The following is a 21,988-nucleotide window of genomic DNA, read 5'->3' as shown; positions in this document are numbered from 1 at the left end:
TGTGAAACTGCACAATGAAAGAGACTAATTAAAGAGATGTGAGGAGATGTCACATGGAGGTGGGTAGAGACCTGTTCTCCCCTGCAGAGGAAGGCAGAATGCGCTCCAACAGAGCAAAGCTCAGGGAGCCAAGGTTCCATTTGGATGCCAGGAAGCACTTCCTGACAGTCAGGACCCCGAGGGTGTGGAATGGGCTTCCACAAGAGGTCGTTGAGGCCCCATTGGTGCGGGTGTTCAAGGATAGGCTGGACATCCACATGGTGGGCATGTCGTGAGCGGAGCCAGCTGGAGCCGGGGATCAGACTAGATGGCCCAGGAGGCCCCTTCTGACTCGCTCTGTTTCTGTTTCCCAACCCTGCACCATGGCTAGCAAAAGCAGAACCATGCAAACTGGGGGAAAGCAAATGTGCTTATTTTGCATACTTTATCTAGTAGGGCTGTTTATCCTCCTTCAGTCCAAAGAGTTGGTCCCGATGAAAAGCTCTTGGGAGGGGAGTTAGGGTTAGGCAAAAGGATTTTGGGACAGAAGTACCAGCACGTTACAGTTCTTAACTAAGGCTTAAAAAAGAAGTGGTCCAAGCTTTAAGATTGCGGGGGCAAGGACTGCATAAAATCACCAAGAAATCATGAAATAATTGTGGGTTGGGGAAAGGAGAGGAGCCATCTGGGGACTCTTGGGGGGCCAAATTGGGCCCCGGGTGGGCTAGACTTAACCCCCGAGCCTGTGGTTCTTGCACTTGTTTTAAAGGTTGCCAAGCTCCATTTTCAGGGTTGAGAAAGCCGATTTTTACTAAGTAGTAAAATACAGTGTATGAAACTCCTTGGGAGACTAAATACTCAAGGGACATTGCCAGCAAAGAGTCCTTTTCCTGTACGATTCCCAAGAAATCCAGGTGGTGCATTAGGACTTCTGCTGTGCACATGTGAGCAACTGGAGAAGAATCAGCCAGGTTTTTGCACAGGTCAGCGGCTCAGTACCTTCACCAGGCTTCCCCCAGTTTAACTTTCGAAAGAGAGAGAGCCAATCTCTAAAACCAGCTAAAATATGCTGGTACCAAAAGAGAAACTGAGCTGACCTGCACGCAGGTCACCACCGACAACACCCCGCAAAGGAACTCACACTTTCAGCAGCTCAATGGTAACCGGCAGCGACCGTGTGCGGCCCAGCGCCCCATTCTCTTCGTAGGAGGCGTCGCTCTCAAAGAGCAGCGAGTGGGCCCTGTGCGAGCCATCAGCCGGCGGGGTGACCGGCAGGGGGCTCGTCAGCGCCTGCTGGATGCGGATGTGCAGGGGGAGCTGGGGGAGCCGGAGCGGCCCCTGCTCGGCCATCCTCCGGGCTGCATCCGGCAGGGGAAGTCCTTCCTGTTGCGCTTCCACCCGCAGTTCTGTGGGAAGAGGCGCCTGCATCCCTTGGATGGGGGTAGGAAGCAGGCTGTGGGGGGGCTCTGGAGCCACGTGGCAGAGCGGAGGGGGCGACGAGGAGGGTGGCGGGTGGGATGGCATCGCGTGCGCCGGGACTGAGGACGGGTAGGATGACGACATGATCTTGTCCATGGGTGACCTGGGCGTCGTGGCCGATTCGAGGGATGAAGGCGCATTTAATGGGACACCTCTTTTAGGAGGCAAAGGCGGAGAGGGCTTTGACAGAGCCGTGCCGCTGTTGATAGCTTGAGACAATTCAGCTGGAAAGCAAAGACAGACAGACAAAGTGCGGTTACATATTGTTAGAATGCGCATCTACGAAAAGGAAGCGGAGGGTTGCCAGTTCTAGTGCCTGGAGAAAGGAAAGGTCTGAGCAAATGGGGCCTCAGTGCGGGTCCCTCGGTTGGTGGAGTGCTTGTGGCAGGCCCTACAGTCGCAGCGGGTAGTGCGAAGGAGGACGCCAGGGCCTCCAGGGTGGTGGTGCATTTGGCTGGCTGTGGGCTGCGCCCCATGGAGGTCCCTGCTCCACAGCCTGGCTTTCAGGCAGTCGGCCCGTGATTTCTCCTCTGTTTGGTGAAAGCCTGGCCGTCGCAGCAGGTCAGGGCTCTCCCGCAAGCAGAAGGAACAAAGAGAGTGGCCATCAGCTGCCACAGCTGCAACAATTCCTCAGGGGAGCTTTGAGCGCGATCATGGGGCAGGGAAGCTGGAGATGGGGAGCAAGCAGGTAAGGACAAAGAGGAGACAGCAGATACATTTTTGAAGAATTTCTTTCAGGAATGAGGGAATTAGACAAACCTGGGAAAGGGAAAGAGAAAAGAGATTCTTCAGCAGGGGCTAGACGAAAAAGGAGGAAAACCATCAGAGGAAAGTGGGTAACTGCAGAGAGCAGAGGAGGGACTTCCTGGTGCACCTACAATGGTGGTCAGAGAACTACTAAGGAGCAGACGGGAACCCTCCACGCCAGGGCAGGGAGAGGAGGGGTTCCCACCAAGTAAAATCTTAGCTATGGAATCTTCCCAAACAGGCTCCTTGCATGTGCACAGCTCATGTGTGTGATGCACAGAGACCATAAAGAAGGACATCCAGACCCCTCCAGATCATGCGCAGAAACAGGCCAGAGGGCCGGCACAGTCCAAAGGACAGAAGCAGATTGTTAGAAGTTTAAAAAATTCCTGCCCAACTTCTACCTAATGACTTTGCTTGGCTCCATGTTTTTTAGCTGTTGCTATTTTAACTGTTCCTTTACTGGCTTCATTTTCTGACATATTGTAGGTATTAATTCAGCTTGTGAAGATTTTACCCCAAAAGAGGGGTGAGTCACATGGGGCCTGCAAGTGGTTTTGGCTTACAGCTCCCATCAGCTCCAGCTACTATGGCTGAGAGTGAAGGACAGCGGGAGTCATATGGATTTGGATTTGAGTTCAAACACCTGATGTCATGAAATAACCCTGTGATATCACATCTCCTGCACCTCAGTTCCCTACCTCACACAACTTGGCAAAGGCCGCCATGAAAAGGGGCATTTTCAGGTTGCACTCAGCACTGGATTCCTGCCCATTATTCCACAAGAGAGAGATCTGCGTAATCACAACACGATCATCAGAATCCAAGACGAGCACTGTTGGATCAGGGCCAAGGGCCCATCTGATCCAGCATGCTCTTCACACAGTGCCCAGCTGGCTTCCCACAAGAACCCACAAGCAGGAGATGAGAGAATCAGTGCCAAGGCAGTGAGAACGAAACTTTCTAGTTCAGCACAGATGTCAGACAAGCATGTTGTCATCTGCCACAGTTTTCTTCCTGCCCCTCTCACTTTCTATCTTCATACAGTCTTGCAAACTTTTCTATTATCTTATCCTTTCTACCAGTGCTTGTTGTTGGACATTAAATACAAGTACGGGGAAGGGATGGATGCGATTCATTCTCAGGGTGTGCAGGATCAGTTCTTCTGACTCTCTTGTGGGCCAAACTTCAACAAAAAGCTGTTTTGCAGCCAGAGCGAAGCAGCTCAAACAAGGTTCTAGCTTCCATTGGACAGTTTCTGTAGGCTCCAAGAGCCCGACATCTCAGTCAATATCTGGTATTGGAGCACTGATAGCAACGTGTCAAGAAAGCAATCAATGTTCTGAACCACAAACTGGAGTGGTTTGGTCCTCTGCCAAGCAACTTGCATTCACCACCCACGCCAATCCTCCATTCTTCATTTTATGGAGACAGAACCTGAGATAGCATTTTAGTGGTGTCCCGCATTCATGGACTGCCCTTCCCTAGAAGAAACAAATGGTCTGATGGCTTTATATATGAGAGCCAGTGTGGTGCAGTGGATTAGAGCCTGGGACTGGGACTCACACGACCTGGGTTTTAGTCCCCGCTCAGCCATGGAGCCAACTGGGTGACTTTGGGCCAGTCACAGACTCTCAGCCCAACCCACCTCACAGGGTTGTTGTTGTGGGGATAAGATGGAGGAGGAGGAGAATGATGTAAGCTGCCTTGAGCCCTTTGTAGGAAAAAGGCAGGATATAAATCGAAAAATAAATATATTATGTGTGTTGAGCAAGGTTATTTTTTTTCATACAGCACCTTGTGGGAGCAATCTGGCTTGAAAGGCAGTATTTAAATCCCTTCATGAGATCAGCCAATATAAACATGACTCTTGACGTATTAATCTGTTCTGATCACTCCAGTTTTATTTTAACACCATTCCTCCTTGTAAAACACACACACACACACACACATGCCCATTCTCTCTCTATCCTGGCTGCTCTCTTCTCAGAGTCTTTCTTGCTCCTTCAGATTTGTGTCCTCCACCCCAGATGTGATCATCCATAAGGTCCTGCAAATTTGACAGAGTAGAACCCGCTGCTGTCATTGCCTCCTTGGTTCAGAAACACACACACACACACTAGACCTTGCAATGTGTGTTCTGAGGGCGACTGCAAGATCTGCCTCACGCTCCCACTGCACATTCTTAGCAGGTTAGCAAGACCCACATACATTTTACTCCCTTCTCCCCACACCCTCGAACCACAAGTGTCACGAAGGCTCTTCCTTACACATGGCCAGGGCCACAAGTGCCACAGGCAACGCTTCCTACAGCCTGTTTCCATTTCCTCCCCCCGCCCCCGAGTGCCCCATTTTCAAGTAGAGCAGGAGAGCAGCTTCTTTCGTACTGCTGCTGAAGTGAGATAAGAGACAGCAACCTGGCCAACCTTCTCACCCGGTAGCTGCGACAGAAAGAAAACCCTTAACCGGACAGAAAGTGAAAGTTTTCAGATGTGCCACATCTGAAAAAGATGCGCAAGATCACACACAGTTTGAAAAAGGCTTGCCAAAGTATGTGTAAAAGTTAGGAGAGAGGCCCTCACATAGCGCTGGGGCAGAACAAGCCGAATGGTGCAAAACGTAGAACTTGAGCAAGGTCAGCCTTGAGAGACTGAGACATCTTTTCCCTGAACCGCTTCTTCAAATTATTAAGCTCAGGAAAATGTGGTTAAAGAGACATCACCGCAGCGCAGTCAGATCTAACTGGCCAACTGAAGAGTCTACCTTTTCATGTAATGAAAAGTGGGCCAGGGAGGGGGTGGATATAAACTAAAAACAAAGATCACACAGTACCCAAAATCAGGGACACTTGCTTTACACGCCACATCTTCTAAGGGTACTTAAAGCATCTTGTGGCACACTTAAAAATGTAATGAGTGAGTATAACAAACAAGCATTTGTACATCTGTATCATACCCAAATATGAAATTAGACCACAGCTCCCAGTTGAGTGTGTCCTCATTAGCTAAAATAGGTTTGCTGTTATACCATGTAACAACTGTGTTACATATACCAGTTGTTAAGAGCACAAAATATTCTTCATTGACAAAACAATTAACAGTGTAATCCTATTTTCCAATGCTATTATTGTTGCCACTGTTGCTTCGTTTCTACTCTTCCAGCAGCCAATCTGGATGGCTCACAAAGGAGATTTAAATTAGTGCGATCTTCAGAATAGGGATCTGTTGCTTAATGGAAAATGTAGTTTCACTTCCAAATCACACATGCACACTTGATAAAGCAGGATGGGCTTACATTGTCTAATTTGGCTATTATATTAAGTATGATGTAACTGAGGAAGTAATTATTATGAGGACACAGTATAATTTTATAAGCTGATTAAAATTATTACAGAGGCCCCAAGCAAGACACAAGTTAAGCACTAGGATTCTCATTCTTTGTCCAACTGGCTATCAGTACTAGAAACTCAAATTGTACTTGGCCAGCAAGCCAAATGACACTCTTCGCTTTAACATTTTGCAAGGTGAAAAGCTGCTTCTTGCAATCAATGACCGTGTCCACCATGTACCTTGCAACATGAAAGTGAGACACCTTTTTCTTCGGGAGACGAAGAGGAGGTCTGTGGCCAAACACAGATCTTTGCATTGTGACATGTCCAAGGAGGGGGAAAAACCTTGCAAGAAGATTGCTCTTTCTAGAACCCGTCCACTGGAATGTGCCCCTATGCCTGGGATCCTATGCAAGTTAGGCAAAAACAAAAAAGCCTGTAACTCACCGTGCACCACAATGAGTTGGGCTTTTTGCTGTATAAACTTGCATATTATTTCACCTTAATATATTTAAGAGACCTACACTGGGCCACAATCCAAGAGAATTCAGCTAAGAAACTTGACACTTGGAATATTTTCACATGTGATGTTAGGAACACACTAGCAGTGTGTGTGTGTGTGTGTGTGTGTGTGTGTGTGTGTGTGTGTGTGTGACAGAATGTAATTACTGTAACAGAATCTATAGCACACCAAAAACTAAGTTTGCATTGATCCAAAACGTCCTCAAATGGTATGTGGAATGTATTTACTGATGTACTTTTTCGATGAGCTGAAGCCCATTACCCTGCAATATTCTGTCACGCCCACAGAGTTTGTGATCACTTCATTTCTAATAACAGAAGCAGCAGATGGGCAGATGCTTATAAATTAGCAGAACTGATGCACATCAACTAGTGGAAACGTTTTTAAAAAGTGAAGGCTTGATCGAGCCATTTTTTGATCATTTGTGAACATTCCTTCAGGCTTTCTTTCCAATCCACATCAATTAAAGAAAGAATCAAAGACACGATGTATATACAAATAAGAGTTACGTACCTATTAAGGGATTGCTATTCCTAGTCACCGGCTTGGGGGGAGGGACAGGGGGTTGCTTGGCAGACGTCACATTGGTAGCATTCAGGTTAGCAGTAGTGTGAGCACTTGAGAGCGCTGAGGGCACAGTCCTTGGGGCTGGGGAGGGGGCAGTGGCCGAACTGACCCCCTTTGATGCACTAACGGTGGCTGCAGCTGTGGAGGAAGGCACAGTCCTTGCAGCGCTGCTGGCAGGGACACTGCCCCTTGCCTGCATGTCACTCGTCTCCTGAGAAGAGGATGACAAAGGCCGTTTTGGAGGAAGCAAAGGCTGCTTTGGAGCATGAGGCTCCCCTTCCGAATTGGGATGGCTGCTTGGTGTCCCTGTGAACAAGCATGGGAAGAAAACAGCATTATGGACATGCCTGGAAAAGGCTATCACGTACGAGAAGAAACTTCAACCAGATCAAGGGTGGACAAGATGCCAAAGGTGGATGGCCCACCCAGCCTTCTTCACAGCCCCTCCTGCCAGCCCCCCACCCCTGATTTGAACTCGGTGGCACAGAAACAGCACTCAAAGAGTACATTTTCCAAAGGAAAAACGTAGCACTTTGCCACACCACCAAATTTTGCTGGCATGGCAATGATCTCACAGCAATCGTGGTGACGGGATGCAACCACCGGTAAATTCTAAGAAGGGGGAACTGGTTCCTGGAACCCCAGAAGTTGTCCACCCATGCACGAAATTCTTGCATCATTAAGTGAGCCGAATACTTTTGGAAGTACTTTCCTGTGTCCCTTTTTGTGTGTATCAGATCCTGGGAATGGACATACAGGTAGTGGGAGGAGGCACCAGGGACCAGGAGCTCCCAGACACAGACCAGTTCCCTTCCTCTAAGCAGAACCCATGGCAAGGAGGCAGCAGAGGCCCAGTTAGATGAGCAGGGTGTAGAAAGGAGGCAGGGCTGTCTTCAGAGAGCCTCTTCTGCAGGCTCAGGCACATTCATAAGGAGAGTCTGTGGAACTTATCACTAGACTGAGTTCAATAAACCACTCTGTGCATGCTCAGAGGTTTGGTCTGGGCGACTTTGTACTAGTTTGTAAGGAACATGGACTGTGGCTGGCCTTTGTCTGAAGGAGGAACCTTGGCTCCCAACAGAGGGTAGGTGTGTGTGTGTTTGTCGTTGTGTCTGAAGTAGCTACAAAGCAGCTATGCAAGCAATCTAAATGCAGTCCTTTTGACTCTGGGTAAGCAGTCCAACTGCCATCTTTTCCAGGGGAAAATTCCACCCAAATTCAGGGGCAGCAGGGCCGGCAGCAGAAGGTGAAGAGAGCCACATGTTTTCCACTCCAGTCTAGCCCAATATTATTGATATGGACTGGGAGCAGCTCTCTGGAGTTCCAGGCAGGTGTTTTGCCAGCCCTACCTGGAGATGCCCGAGACTGAATCTGGGCCCTTCTGTAGGCAGAACACGTGTCCTGCTGACGAGGGTCCTTCCCTCTGAAATAAATAAACGGCTGCACTTGCAGAGTGTATTAAGATAACTCCTTATATCTACTAAAAGTTCTGGGTCTGGAATGGGAAGGGTTGCAAAACGGCTTCGTAGAGTCAGGAAGGCAAGTTGCTCCATAGTTCCTTGTTTTGAAAGGTTCATGATTTTCCTTGAATCATTTTCCAGGGAAGTCAGAGGGGGGTTGAGAGCAGGGAAACTTGCCCAGACGGTCTCTGCAGACAGTCACTGGGTAGAGGAGAGAACAGGAGGTGTGTGCCAATTCCCAAGGCAGAGTTCAAGTTGAAGGCTGGTATTCACCAGCACCATGTGGGCAGGAGGAGACAGTGTGGCTGATGATGGACAAGATAAACTGGGTGGGACCGGACATTTGGAAGAGGTGTGAGTAACTTGTGTTAGTATGAGGAAATCCCCCTGCGTGGAGATGCTTTCAGAAGAGCCCAAAACTGGTGTTAGCTAAGGAAATGCCTTTCTCCGGAAGCCTCGCAGTTTCTCACCTTGCCATTTCTTCGGCTCATCCACAGGCTCAGGATTAAGTCTTGACCCCTTCTCAGTCTCTTCCTCCTGGTGTTCAAGGTTGCCGATCCCAGAGCAGTCGATGGGGACAGTGTGCCCATTTTTCAAGGTAGTGTGGCTGGATTTGTCTGACTCTTCTCCTTCTGTTTGTGTTGGACGTGAGGGAGAGAGAACGAAATAAGAACATGTCAGCTGAAGCACAAACCTGAACAGCAAGTTGGAAAAGTGGTCAAGAAGGAGGAGCTGGAGAGAGGTAGAACCACAAAACAGCAGGCCTGCCAAGCAAAGCAGTACGTCTGCAGTTGAAGGCCTTTCTCCTAATATTGGAAGCTCCAGTCTGAGAGATGAAGAAACCACTGCTATAGATTTCTTTATTAAATCTATAGAAAAGGATCATGGAGGGGGATCGTGACACCAAGGGCTTCTCTACATGAGGCGCTTAACCTGGGAATGTTGTTTCCTTTGGAGCAGAAGGAGTGTCTCCTTTGCAGGGGTTTTCTTTCTCTGCATTCCTGTATGTTCTATTACACAAATGCAAGGTCAGCTGTGCCAAAATGCATAGGCTTGTTTTAGCATGATAGCTAAAAGGCAACGGGTTATCCTCGTACTGAAAAACAGTGCGAAAGTACCTCCGAAACACAGTAGAGGCTCTGGAGGGTACTAAAACTGTGTAAACGCAAACAATCTATTGGGTGTGAAGAAGTGTGAGCACTCCATAAGAAAATAATGGCGTACAAGGGATTAAAATATAACATGTTATAAGCCTTGTGTAGATTCAGTGATAATGAAATCTGTCGTTCTATTGAGCTACACATCAGAGACCTTTTCAAGTCCAGGAAAAATCAAATGAATATGGCAGGATGGTTCAACTGCAGTCTAAAATACTAAACATTTATTTAGAAGTAAACCAAGATCTTTCCCAAGGCTGTCAAAAATTGAGCCTACAGTCACAAAAGGTCATCCATAAAGTATTGAAGTAAAGTTATTTGGAGGTTGCCATCTTGCGAGAGCCCCATGGCATATTGCAAGACTAGGGCACAGGAGACACAGATTCAAGTCACCAATTGGCCATGAAGCGCCCAGGGCGACTTTGGACCAATCACTGACTCTCAGCCTAACCTACCCCACAGAGTTGTTGTGAAGGAAAATGGAGAGAAGGAGGAAGATCACCTACCCTGCTTTGAGCTTTTTGAAAGAAAATGAAAGACATACATTTAACAAACCAGATATAAATATGTATTCTTTGAGGGAAATCAGTTTGCTCAAACTGTTGACTAGGTACATGGCATTGTTCACACAACACTCCCTGGCACCACACAGCTCTCCCAACACTGCTGGACACGTGCACGTGAAAGGGGAGCCTTTGTTAAAGGACCTCTTAACATGATGCCTTAATCAAATTAGTCTGCAAACAGCATTGCTAGGAAGCAATATAAACATCTAAGTAAATAATGCACTATACTCTCCTAGATTTGTGTTTAACTCCTTGTACTGAGGGGATCTCTTGTTTCCTTAGCTGCCAAACCATGACAGGACCAACCCGAGTTATCAAGAGACCCATTTCTGTATTCACTGCGACCTTTGGTTTGCCTCTTGGCTCAATGGCCCAATTCAGACCACCCCACAACTCAGGCTGGGTATTGCTTTTAGAACCCTGAGTTGTAGTGAACCAAGCAGGCACAAGCAAACTTGCTAGCTCTCACTATCCTACTCTAAGCAGGAGAAACAACACAACCCAGGAAAACTCTGGCTTGTCTCTCCTCCAACAACCCAGGAGTCTCGGTTTGCCCATCGCACCTCACCAGCCAGGAACCAGGCTCCCCTAGGTGGCTTGGCTCATCCTGTGTTCAATAAAAGCAACCTGATGGCAGGAACCAACACACTCGCTCCAGCCTCACTCACAGCAACCCCCTGAAAAAACCAAATCTAGACTGACATCCAAGCTGCTTCAGCTCTGATGTACCATTTTTCCTTTGGGTAAACAATACTAGCTCAATACACCAACTTCCGTTACTGCTAGTGCTGGCACAAGCGACTATATAAGCTGCTTCTGGACACAGCTGCCACTGCGTCTCTTTCCCCAAGGCACCTGCTCCTGCGTTTGTCTCCGCTTTTCCCATGCCCCTTCTTTCCCCCACACTCCGCATGCTAGGTGCATCTTCCTCCTCCCTCCCTGGCTCCCACCCAGTCCACTCACCCCTTTGAAGCACCGTGTCAGCCGGAAGAGTGGCTCGCACAGCTCCTCAAGACCAAGCCGGGCCCCAGCAAAGGGCCCTTCTCGGATCCCGGCATGGTGGAGGAAGAGGACGGTGGAGGAAGAGGATGCCTTGTGCTATGGGGAGAGGATCTGTGGGTGGTGAAGGGGTGGTGGCTGCATGGTGGGAGGCACAGAAGCAATGTGGATCGAAGGTGAGCAGCACACCAGATGGCGGATCCTCCTGCAGGTGTGGGGAAGCCCGCAATTCACTGCCCCTCCTGCTCGACCACGTGGGGCAGACACCCAGCCCTGCTTCATGGGAGAACCAGCCCTGTGCTAGTGATCAAGAGATTCTAAATGTTCAAAAACGGTTTGCTTTTGCTCATCTTTCTTTGATAATGTAGCTATCAGATGCTATTGTTCAAGCCTGCAAACAAAAGACATTCACGATTTCCACTAGCAACCGTTTTCGTCAGATACTGCTCTGAGGCTTTTTGCTGTTGTTGTTTTAGACAGTTTTGTTTTACACGACTTTTTTCTGCTTCCAATTTGTCAGCATGCTTCTGTTTAAGGAGGAAATGAAGGCAACAGTTCAGTCAATTATCTTGGCAAGATATAAAAGCAATAGCTTTTGATGGAGGACCCTGCCAATAAAGGAAAAAGCGGCTATGGCTTGTGAAGGGTTCTAAAATTGAAAGCTGATGAGATAACAAGAAAACATGAACTTTTGAAAATTACTATCATTAAGGATAGGATACAGCCAATTAATGTGTTCTTAGCAGATTAAAACCAATGCGATTAGAACAAAGGAGTACAGCAGTGCCCCGGAAAAGACACCGGAAGATAAGCTCAAGGCAGGAAGCAGTTCAAGCTGCCCTCTAAGCCCCAAAGTCGCAACTGACTGCCTGGAAGGACAGTGTGGAAGTCCAGGCAATTCCTCCGGTAGCTTATACTGAAAGAGCCACTTTTGCTGGGTGCTTAAGAGCCAACTGTCTGGATGCAGCCACAGTTTGCCCTGTTAGCCAGGCAACCGCCGATGGTACCCCACTCTGATCTACGAGAAGGCTTTTGGCTTGCTCTCTTTCCTCAGAAAAGCCTTTTCTTCCTCCAGAAGGAAAACTGGATGAGTGCCCACCAAGCCATTTCTGGCACACCACCGGACCCCCTGCAGTTGCTGCCACCAGAAAAATGACAGAGGCACTGCTTGGGGTTCACTGTGCTGGCAAGGAGATCCCTCCCTTATTTCTAATCTCTGTGGGAAGGAAAGAATAGTTGGAAAGTCGGAAGTGGCCAATAAGGCTCTCAAGTCCACTTGCCTGCACAGTGCAGGAGTCCAAGGAAACGGATTCTCTTGCTGCAGTGGGCATGGAAGTCCTGGCACATCCCGTGCTCCCGGGAATCCCTTTCTGTATCTCTGATCTTTCATCAGAGATCGAAGATAAGGAAAGGACTTCCCTACTAGTATGAGCAAGAGAAGCGCCAGGATTTCAGTATCCAGCACTAGCAAGGGAATCGCTTCCCTCATCTCCAGTCTCTCACAGGAAATCAGAGATAAAGGGAAGGTTTTCTTAGCTAGCACTAGCAAGCAGAACGCCAGGAGTGCATGCATGCATGTGTGCACATTTCTGTGTGTGTGGGAGCAAGGAAGCACCCCTGCCTAATACAGCAAAATATGCCAAGCATCTATGCCAAGGCAAAGCATCTAAGAGGCACCTCCTGGGTTGCAGCAGCCACGCTGCTCTGTGGACTGAAGAGGTCCATGGCTATCCTACCCACTGCCCCCCCCCCAGCAGAAAGAGGCTCACTGAGAATGTGAGCCCCCCACTCTATTTACCATCCTTCTCAAGCAGGATGGCCAGGAGGCGTCTGCAGAAGAGAGCTTAAGAGACTACGAAGCATCCAGAAAACTGCTCTTCTGCAACTCCTGCTTACAATTAAATAATACATTTACACCCCACCATTTTTCCTTTTCCAAGGAACGCAAGGCAGCTGAGAGTCAGTGACTGATTAGCTTCTTATGGCCGAGGAGGGACTGGAAGCCAGGTCTGCCAAGTTCCAATCCAGTGCTAGAGCCACGATACCACGCTCGCTCTCCATGTGCCCCTGCTACTTTTGCGCTTGGGAGCATCTGTGGGCAAGGAGGGAGCAAAGCGACGAGATCCAAAATGCAGTAATATCAGCACTATTTTAATTCCCCATCAGCCATCTCTGGATTGAGTTAAGACAAGAGACAGGCAGCAACAGCCAAAGCTAGGCATCCGGCACTTCCTGTCGTCATCATGTATTTATTTTCACTTATCAGCTACCTTGGAGGCTGAAACCTCGTGCTGCCAGCAGCTAAGCTTCGGGCAGAGACAGGATATAAATCTTTCAAATAAATAACAACAAAATAGGAGAGGGAGGCAAACTGGGCTCAGAGCCTGCTGGATTCCTGAGGAGAAAGATTTCTTCTTCCACGTTTTCCTGTAAGCCAGTGTGGCTTCGCTGTGATGCTATGTACTCTGCAGGGTCAGGGGCTGGGGCTCCCCCTTCAAGAGAGCTATCCAACTGTGCAAAATATGTCCCACTTGCTCCTTGCAAAATGCCACGCATCTCAGAACAGGATGTCTCTTTCCCTTAGCACAGGACAGAGGTGTCCAGTTCCCAGCTAGAGGGGGAAAAAACAGGACTGTGAGCTTGGCCAGCAGCACAGCACGTCTCCTGCAGGGCTGCAGTGGGCGACATCAGAGACCCTGTGTGGACTGGGACACATGTGCCTGTGCCCATTTGGGGGGAAATGTGAAGACAGATGAAAAATGAGAGTCTGCGCATAGGAATATGATAGGACTCCCATGACAGGACTCTAGGTAGCTTCCTCGCTGCACTGTCCTTAGGTATACCAAGGGGAGCAGGGGAGCTAAGCCACTTCTGCTCCAGTTGACACAGAATGTGCTGCCTCCATTAAATCTTCCACCAGGACAACTGTGTTGCACAGTTAATGCGGGGCAAGTGTCAAGGACATCTTCTTCAGAACACAGGAAGATGCCTTTGCTGAGTCAGAGCAATGAACCATCTTGCTCAGCGTCGCCTGCACCAGGGATGGAGAACCTTGGACCTCTTAAGAGGGCAAATCCAGAGCATCAGCCATTGCTCCACTCCTTTTCTCCAGGCTTTGGTGGTTCCACTGCTTATGCTCAGGTTCTCCCTCATTCTAAGCTCTTGACATGCCTTTCCTAAGGCTTCATGACGGACAGCAAGAGTTTCAAGCTAAAACCTGCTGGTATTTTAAATATTTTGACCCTTCCAGCACTCAAACGCGGCCCCTAAGAGCTTCTCCAAAATGGAATTTAGCCCTTGGGCTGAAAGAGATGCTGCACTATGGTCTACACTGACTTTCAGCAGCTCTTCCGGGTTTCAGAGGATCTTTCTCAGCCCCACCTAGTGAAGTTGGGCATTAAACTCAGCACCTTCTACATTCAAAACACATGGTTTACAACCGAGGTGCCACGCTTCCTAGTCTGTGGGACACTCTAAGCTGAAACCTCAGCTACAAAACCACTAGGTGACGTTTGGCAAGTCTTCGGCGTGCCACCTATTGTTCCGTGCAGGGTCTTGGTGGAAGGAGGGACGGAAACAGACTGAGCAGCCTTTCCTACCTCCAGCTGCCAGGAAGGTGTGGAGCCCGTCATAAAAACGTTCAGAGGGCAGACAAGGACAGAATCACATTTAGCAAAGGGAGAGGAAGCAGAGGTGGAGCAGATAGTGTGTGTGCATGTACACACACGTGTGCACGCACACAAGCACGGAATACCAAAGATGGAGTTAATCAGAGTCAGAATTGGCAATGGAGGGTACACAGAGGAAGACAAGGGGTAAACTCACCCTGCTCAAGGTCTTCCAACAGAACCCCTCTTTTAATGAGTTCCTCTCTGGGCTTTCGCATTGAAATCTTTCGTTCTAAAACTGACATTAAATTGGGGGGAAAAAAAACACCAACACTCAGAATACAGGGCAAGTCGGAGGTCTGACAAAATACTCCATTAAGATACCATTAAGTGGTCTTTCAAGTGACTTTTTTAGGATGAATGCTAAAATGAATTCTTTGACCTTATTTAAATACTAGAGGTTCACCACCCCCAACTCATGCTTCACTAGGGAAACAGAATACCAGCCTCTAACGGCGAAATGTACATAGCATTCTACAAACAGAGGGATGGCCAACGGTCCTTTCCATTCCCTGCCTCCCACAACGCCTGCAGACATCCATACTAGTCTTCCATGACTCATTAAGTTTAGAGAGTCAGGCATGGAAGAAGATCAGAAATCAGCTGTTCCCATATATGATTACAGATTATACTATTAATAATCATCATTATTTTAATTCAGATTTGAGATGTGCCAATTTGGCTAGCTTTACTATAGCAGCAAGAAAGGTGGAATCGGACAAGAACAATGCCATTCCAAAACAAAAAACCATCATGGGCGTGGAAAGAAGAGAATGATGGCAGAATCCCAGAGGGTTACCTTCCGAAGTCTCCTTAAACTTGCTACTGGTTTTCTTTTTTCTCCACTTCCAAGGTTTAAAGATCTTGCCAAAACCTGCAAACTTGCTTTTTCTCTTGGAGGGAGGGGTTGTGTCACCAGATTCCAGATCAGCTCCCATTCCGGTGTCGAGGGATGGCTGATCCACCTCCTCAGCTGCGGAGAAACAGAGGACAGGAGATTTAATCACAAGTTGACATTTGCAAATCCCATCTTTCCGTCCCCCGACTATTCTTCCAAGTGACGATGGCTAATAGGGACCTAAGTTAAGAAGCAGAAAATGCACAGATGTAAAGCTACGCAAGATGACACCTGCACATAACTAAACATTGCCAAACGAGAGCAGCTAGGGAAATGGAAGAAATATAACTGTATTTATACAACTATAAATGGAACAAATATAACGGCCAACCTGTGCCTGAGACAGACGGTAGAATATGTTAAGAAATCCTTTACTGATATCTATAGCACTCATATGTAAAATACTTTGTTGTACAAATTTGCAATACAATCCATAGTAGAATCAGCTGAAATTATCTACTCTATCAGGAAGGCTTTGCTATTTTGCTTTTCCTCCTTATTAAAAGAAAAGAAGGTATTCTAGGCCAACAGTAACAATCTCAGGAAAGCAACAATAATAGGCTATTACTCCACCTACTGTTCTGGCATTCCTCAAACATTTTCATAAAGGAAAAGAGCCCAGGAGGGGAAAGTATGGATCTGTGAGAAAATACTCCTGCCATTTAAGCACCAAAAATGTCCATCAAAAATGGAAGTAGGGAAACCAGAAATTGAAATCTTCTGCAGCCTCTGTAGCAAGTGGGTTGCTGTACCACTTCACTGTGGGTAGGGAACGGATCCTGGAAAAAGCCGCTGGAGGCAAGGCAGCACCTCAGGCACAGGAATGAATCAGAATCAGAATCTTTTTCACTGGTCTTCGATTTGCCAACAAAAAGAGAGATTGCTTACTTTTTATTTGTATTTAAAATATTTTTAATATACTTTGATCCTGTTTCTCAGTTAAAGAGAAACCTTCCAAAGCATGCAACACCATTTAAAGTCTAGTGAATTAAAACGTAATATAAAAAAACCAAACAGCAATTTATAAACATTAGAAGTCAGCTATAAAACAAGCAACAGCCACAAACAATGCAAATGCAAGTTTGGAATTCTTTAAAATACCATCCCTGAAATGCTGGGGAGAGCATTGCTACCACCTGACACCCAAGAGAGAATAAACTGGGAGCCAGAGAAGTATCCCCGGGGAGAACACTCCATAATCAGGGGACCCCCACCAAGACAACTCCCATGTTGAGCCTTATTGATCTGAGCCTGCTTTTCTACCAAAAAATGGCACTCAAGGTGGCCTTCTTCATCACCCATCACCGGCCTCCAAATGCAAGCCATCTAGAACAAAGCACCTGATGAAAATGTAAAGCACAGAGTGCTACAGAAACAGATAATCCTTCAGCTTCCCTGGCTCCAAGTTATATACGGTAAGGCAGGGGGCCCTTGACCCTTTTGGACCAGACCTGTGAGCACATCTAGGAACTGAGGAACGGCTGTAGGCATCAGCACCACGTGCCTGATCAGAGATGTCCAAGCGACTGTGCTCTGCTGCCTTCCATAGCTATGTCTGTCTACCTGAGGCAGCAAAAGCATTTGTACCGTGTGTATTGGACATGGTAAAGGTTCTTGAATAAGTTATTGCCTAATTCAGCCACTTGCCAGCTATGCAATACAGCAAAGGCTTCTTTTAAACCTGTGTCTTGACAATGTCCAGCAGACGTTTTTTTAAAAGAAAGCACACAGATAAATTTCGTACAGAACTGCCTCTGGTATTCATTAATGAATGTGCTCTTTTAAATTATTTGCCTACTCCATAGAAATTAACAAATGCACACTAACACTTCTTTATACTCCTTTGACAGCCAGCTCAAAGTCTGCTGTTACTACCTTGGAAGAGTAAACACTCACTTGCAGTGGACTGAGGACCGCAGGATGCTTTCGATTGGAGCACGGATGGCACAGAGACAGCACCTTCAAATGGGTACTTATTTGGATATTTAACCATTTTTGTTGAAAACTCTGTATAATTGCCGGAAAGTTGTATGGGTTTCATACAAAGAAATATGCGTATATTTTAAGAACTAATAAAATCGAAACATTTTAAAAACCGGAGTGCCCACGCACCCCACATGTGACAGGCCTTTGGGGGTGCCATGGAGCCATGCGGAGGTGCCATGACATCCAGGCAGGCCGCACTGGGAATGCCTGCCGCACCCTCTAAGATCCACCCTCTTGCGCCTTCAGCACTTCTTACTGTCCTTTTCAGCTTGGATACAACTCTGCATGCTCCTTCTGGAGAACTTGGTTTTAGGCTCCTCCATCAGGGGCTATCAAATCCCAAGGATCACGTGGAACTCTGTGTATGGCTCTCTAGGTATAGCAATCGTTAAACATGTGGGTCCTGCAACATAATAGTCAGACGTGTTCTTGCCTTCCCATAAGGGTGCTCCTGTTTAAAGCTCCACACGCCCGCCCACACCCTACTCCAACAGGTCATTCCACACATGTGCATCACACATCCCAGCTTTCCATTGCCAGCCAGTATACACCATTCCACAGCTCATCTGGTCGGCTGGACTTTTTCTTTTTAAGATGCCCTGCCTCCCCAGTTCTGCAAACTGTCGTTGTTCCCCTGATCATGCCGAACCCCCTCCTTGCTTCTCCGAGGCCTCTTTTCACTCACCACCTGAGTTCACTGCTAGAGGTGATTATATGTAAAATGCAATCTCCGGAAGCAATTGCTACTGGACAACACCTGATTCTGAAGATTACACGATCATCTGTGCCTTAATGTTTGCAGAGAACAATTCAGAAGATGCCACCAAGCAGAGGCATGGCCAAAAGAGAATCAAACCAAAAAAAAATCTTATCCATACAAGAGTAAAGAAAGGATTTACTAATTACTTGTTCTTATTCCTTTATATTTAAGCTTAACCTGTGTGATTTACATCCTGCAGTCCTATATTATCATCTGGGAACATCAGGAGCAGGGTATTTAGCCTGTGGGGCCATTTCTGTAGAATTCCTCACTTAAGATGACTCAGGCATTCCTTTGAGGAATATGGGGAACATTTTTCCTAAAGTAAGCCTTCAAGACTTCTCTTATTATAATTTTGTCGCTGTGGATTTTTGAAGCAGTCTTCTCATTTTTTTTTTCTTTTAACATTGCAAAAATCAGGGATAAAGGAAAAAGATATATGAGTTTTCAGTAAGGAGTTCAACAACCATAATTCTCATAACCAAACCTGGATTAAGAGCCCGGAACCATTAACAGAAGAGAACCTGTGAAATCCTACAATAACAGTCCTGTTGATTTCCTCATATTGTGTTTTATTATAAAATTATTCAGGAACCACTAAATGCTGGACCACCAACTTATTCAAGTTACAAAGTCTGCTAGTTTGTTCAAGTGACTGGCCTGGATAGTGTCAGTACAATGGAAACAATACTGGGTTTGGCTGTTGTAAATCAAGGTTCAAAATCCCATTTAAACCAAATTACCCTTCTCAGCCTGACTTCAAAGCACTGTTGCAAGACCAATGGCGATTGTAAAGCACCCGGCATGCCAAAACTGCTAAAGAAAGAAATACGTTTCTTCCTTTTATTCTCACTGCCAACCTCCTTCAGGAAGCCCAACAGGGCTTTTTCAAGTTCCAGATTTGGGGGTGAGGGGAGTAAAGATGCTGGGATCCAGGATCACATCTCCCTGGTGAGAAGAGGGCACCCAGGTGTCCTTTTGGCAGAGGAAGCCCTCTGTTTGAAGGGCTACCAGAGGATGTACTCAAACTGCAGGACCATTCAGTCCGAGTCCATTTTAGGAGAAAGAACCATCTGCAGGGGCAGCTTGGCCTTGAAGCTGCCTGTCAGCAGCTCCTCAACAGCAGACTGGACAAGGCACACGGGCTAGAACACACTTCCCCTCCATGGAGAGGGGAATGGTGCATTATGATCTCTGATTAATTCTTCCCACATGTTCATAAACATATATCAACTTGCACGTACACATTTTATGCAAAAAGTTTCCTCTTGTCCTCTTTTATGGCATTGCACAAATGGCCACCCCAGGTGAGAAAGAAGCAACATGAGATAAGATGGTTCAGAGAGGGGCTGAGAGACACAAGCATGAATAAAGTGACTAAGCAAGACTTCCCAAGCATGTTCTGCAGAGAGCAAAAATCCGGTAGATGCCCTTGCATAAGCCTGATCCTTCATTGAAATATTCTGGAATGACAAGGAAGTGACTGAGGAAATAAAAGTACTTCCAGCATTAATCACCTCCAAACTCTCTGCCCTCTGCCCTCCAATAGTTATCTGCAGTGCAAACATTGACAACATGAATTCAAATACAAGCTCTGTTTAATGAATACTTATTTCAACAGGAATGTTTATTTCCAGAAACAAAATGGAAGAAGTGGTGGCATTCAAAAAAAATAAAAGGACAGAAGAACAAAATCTCATTCAGCATCAAGGAGATGATTGCAAGGAGTTAGGGATGCATAATGTTGGCAACCATGGATTAATTAATCCACAATTTGCTGCGGTAAATATCTGTCTCATTTCAAATATGCAGCCTTTGACTGGGCCAATCAGGAGTCGCTCCGACATGTCCAATCCTAGATACTGTGGGTAAGTCAATTCACAATAAATCATCTATGGTATTTATTTGCAGCTTGTCCACATGATCAAACAGCCCAATGTGCCTTATTTAAATCATGGCACACTGCAGCATGTGTGGCTGGCCATTTTGAATATTTGGCCCACAAGCACAGCTTGTTGTGGCACCTGCACCGGGGAAATACAGGTTGTAGGAGGGTTAAACAACCCTCACAAACCCAATGGCCAAGAGGACACCACAAGCCACAGCCGTGGCTTGAATATTCCAAAACTGCCCAGCACGCACTGAGGCTTACTCTGGCTTAAATAAACCATGGTGGGTAGCAGTGATCATGCAAACTGAATCACAGCGTCCGGGTCCAGAAAGAAACCCCTGAGTAGCCTGACTGAAGGTCACATGTTCAAGATGGCAGCACCGTATGCCCAGCATGTGGTTTTCCTTCAGCAGGGCTGATAACTGGAACACCATGGCCACTCTCTCTCCTTCACCATGTGCCGCAGCCACTGCTGCTAGTCTCCTTGGGATGAATGAGCCAATACATTTATTATTTATTTGATTTGTATGCCATCCCAGTAGCCATAAGGTGCTCTAGGAAGCTCACATAATATTTAAGCAGAGTGCAGAAGGCCAGCATGTGCAATGAGGCCTCCATGAGCCCTGCTGTTTGTTTTATATTGCTAATGTCGACGTTGCTTTTAACTTCTTATTTCATTGCAATCTTGAATGTATGTCATGTTTATTGAATGTTAGACTTTGCCTTATTTCAAACCGTGATTGTGCTTTCTTACAGACTGTTGTCACAATACGACATCGCATTTGGTTAAGTTGATGCTGATTGCGACCTGTTTTGGGCACAATTCACTGTGGAAAAGTAGCATGCGAACGCAGCTCAACTTCAGAAAAACAGCTTGGGGGAAAGTCCACTGCCCTGATCCAACACATGCAAACAGCTGCTCTTCAGTGGGAAAAAAGTCAGGAGATCTGTTCCTGGATCTCCCACGACACGTCTGTTGTGGCCCGTGCAAACGCTCCCATCAGGACGCCTGCTCGTCTGTCTCTGTTCACAGGACACACAATCGATGTTTATTTGAGTAAAGTAACACACAGCCAGGATCAAGTGCAGGCATGACTGGACACCGGCTGCGGGCACACAGCCCAGCAGGGGCCGACTGGCAATATCCTGCTGGGCTTGTTCCTCCTTTGCCACCCGCTTGCTCACCTTCCCCTCTTGCTCTGGCTCAGACCATGGAGGTGGTGAGAAAGTGCGTCAGGAGATGTGACCTGCCCACTCCCAACTTGCTCTGGGCCCTCTTCCTACCAAGTAGGAGCACAGGTGAGAAAGATGGGGAGCCCCAACAGCCGCTGGAACCTGCAGCAGCAAGCGAACGGGCCTGCTGAAGGCAGGACTCTCAGAAGCCTGGCACCAGCACAGCATAAATATTCTCACTACTTTGGCTGTTCCTGAAGTCCATTCAAGGGAAGCACATTCTGCAAGGAAACATTCCATGTCACGTTGGAAAGGGAAAGAAAAGCCCCTGAAAAACCTAGCCGATGAAGCAACATCTGTAGGTTGTCTGTAGGTTCTGCATGCTTAATTGGAGGGTGGATTAGCTGCTACTCACATGCTCCAAGAGTGAGGCATTTTAGGTAACTGTGTTACTCACAGATGATTCATGTGCAGGGAGGACAAAGGGTGTTCCCTTCAGATCCCACATGAACAAAACTACCTTTTGGCTAACATTTCAATGAAGCACAAGCTTAAAGGCTGTGGATCAACAGTTTAAGCCTAGATTCTGGGCTCTTTTTAAAAATTAGTGTGTCTTGAACATAAAGCCCCTTTCAATGCAGCGGTGCAGCAATGGTTAAGAATTGTTGCATAAGGAAGGGTTCCGTGACAGTTTCCTGTTTTGAGTCACAACCTTGGGAAAAGTTCTGGACAGGAATACACAAAGCAGTGCTTTCAGGAAGACTAAAAAAAAGAGGCAGAAATTCACATTCATTCCAAGAGAAAGCA

At 47.0% G+C, this 21,988-nt stretch overlaps 1 protein-coding gene across 6 annotated transcripts in view; it reads right to left on the bottom strand.

Moving 5' to 3' along the window:
* Positions 1-21,988, bottom strand: part of PHACTR4 (phosphatase and actin regulator 4) — a 107,362-nt gene that overhangs the window by 9,850 nt on the left and 75,524 nt on the right. For 5 of the 6 annotated variants that reach the window (XM_044435119.1, XM_044435120.1, XM_044435118.1 and 2 more), the window contains 5 exons: positions 15,273-15,446; positions 14,631-14,711; positions 8,554-8,715; positions 6,570-6,929; positions 1,121-1,682 (listed from right to left, as the gene is read on the bottom strand). In XM_044435119.1, the coding sequence (XP_044291054.1) occupies positions 1,121-1,682; positions 6,570-6,929; positions 8,554-8,715; positions 14,631-14,711; positions 15,273-15,446 (1,339 nt within the window). The remainder of the gene's footprint in view (positions 1-1,120; positions 1,683-6,569; positions 6,930-8,553; positions 8,716-14,630; positions 14,712-15,272; positions 15,447-21,988) is intronic. The other variant, XM_044435116.1, reaches the window with a different exon arrangement.

The sequence above is a fragment of the Varanus komodoensis genome, unplaced genomic scaffold, assembly GCF_004798865.1.
Source record: "Varanus komodoensis strain SLA01 unplaced genomic scaffold, ASM479886v1 scaffold29_1, whole genome shotgun sequence".
Taxonomy (NCBI): domain Eukaryota; kingdom Metazoa; phylum Chordata; class Lepidosauria; order Squamata; family Varanidae; genus Varanus; species Varanus komodoensis.
The sequence above is the reverse complement of the archived record's forward strand: the minus strand, read 5'-3'. Positions and strand labels throughout refer to the sequence as shown.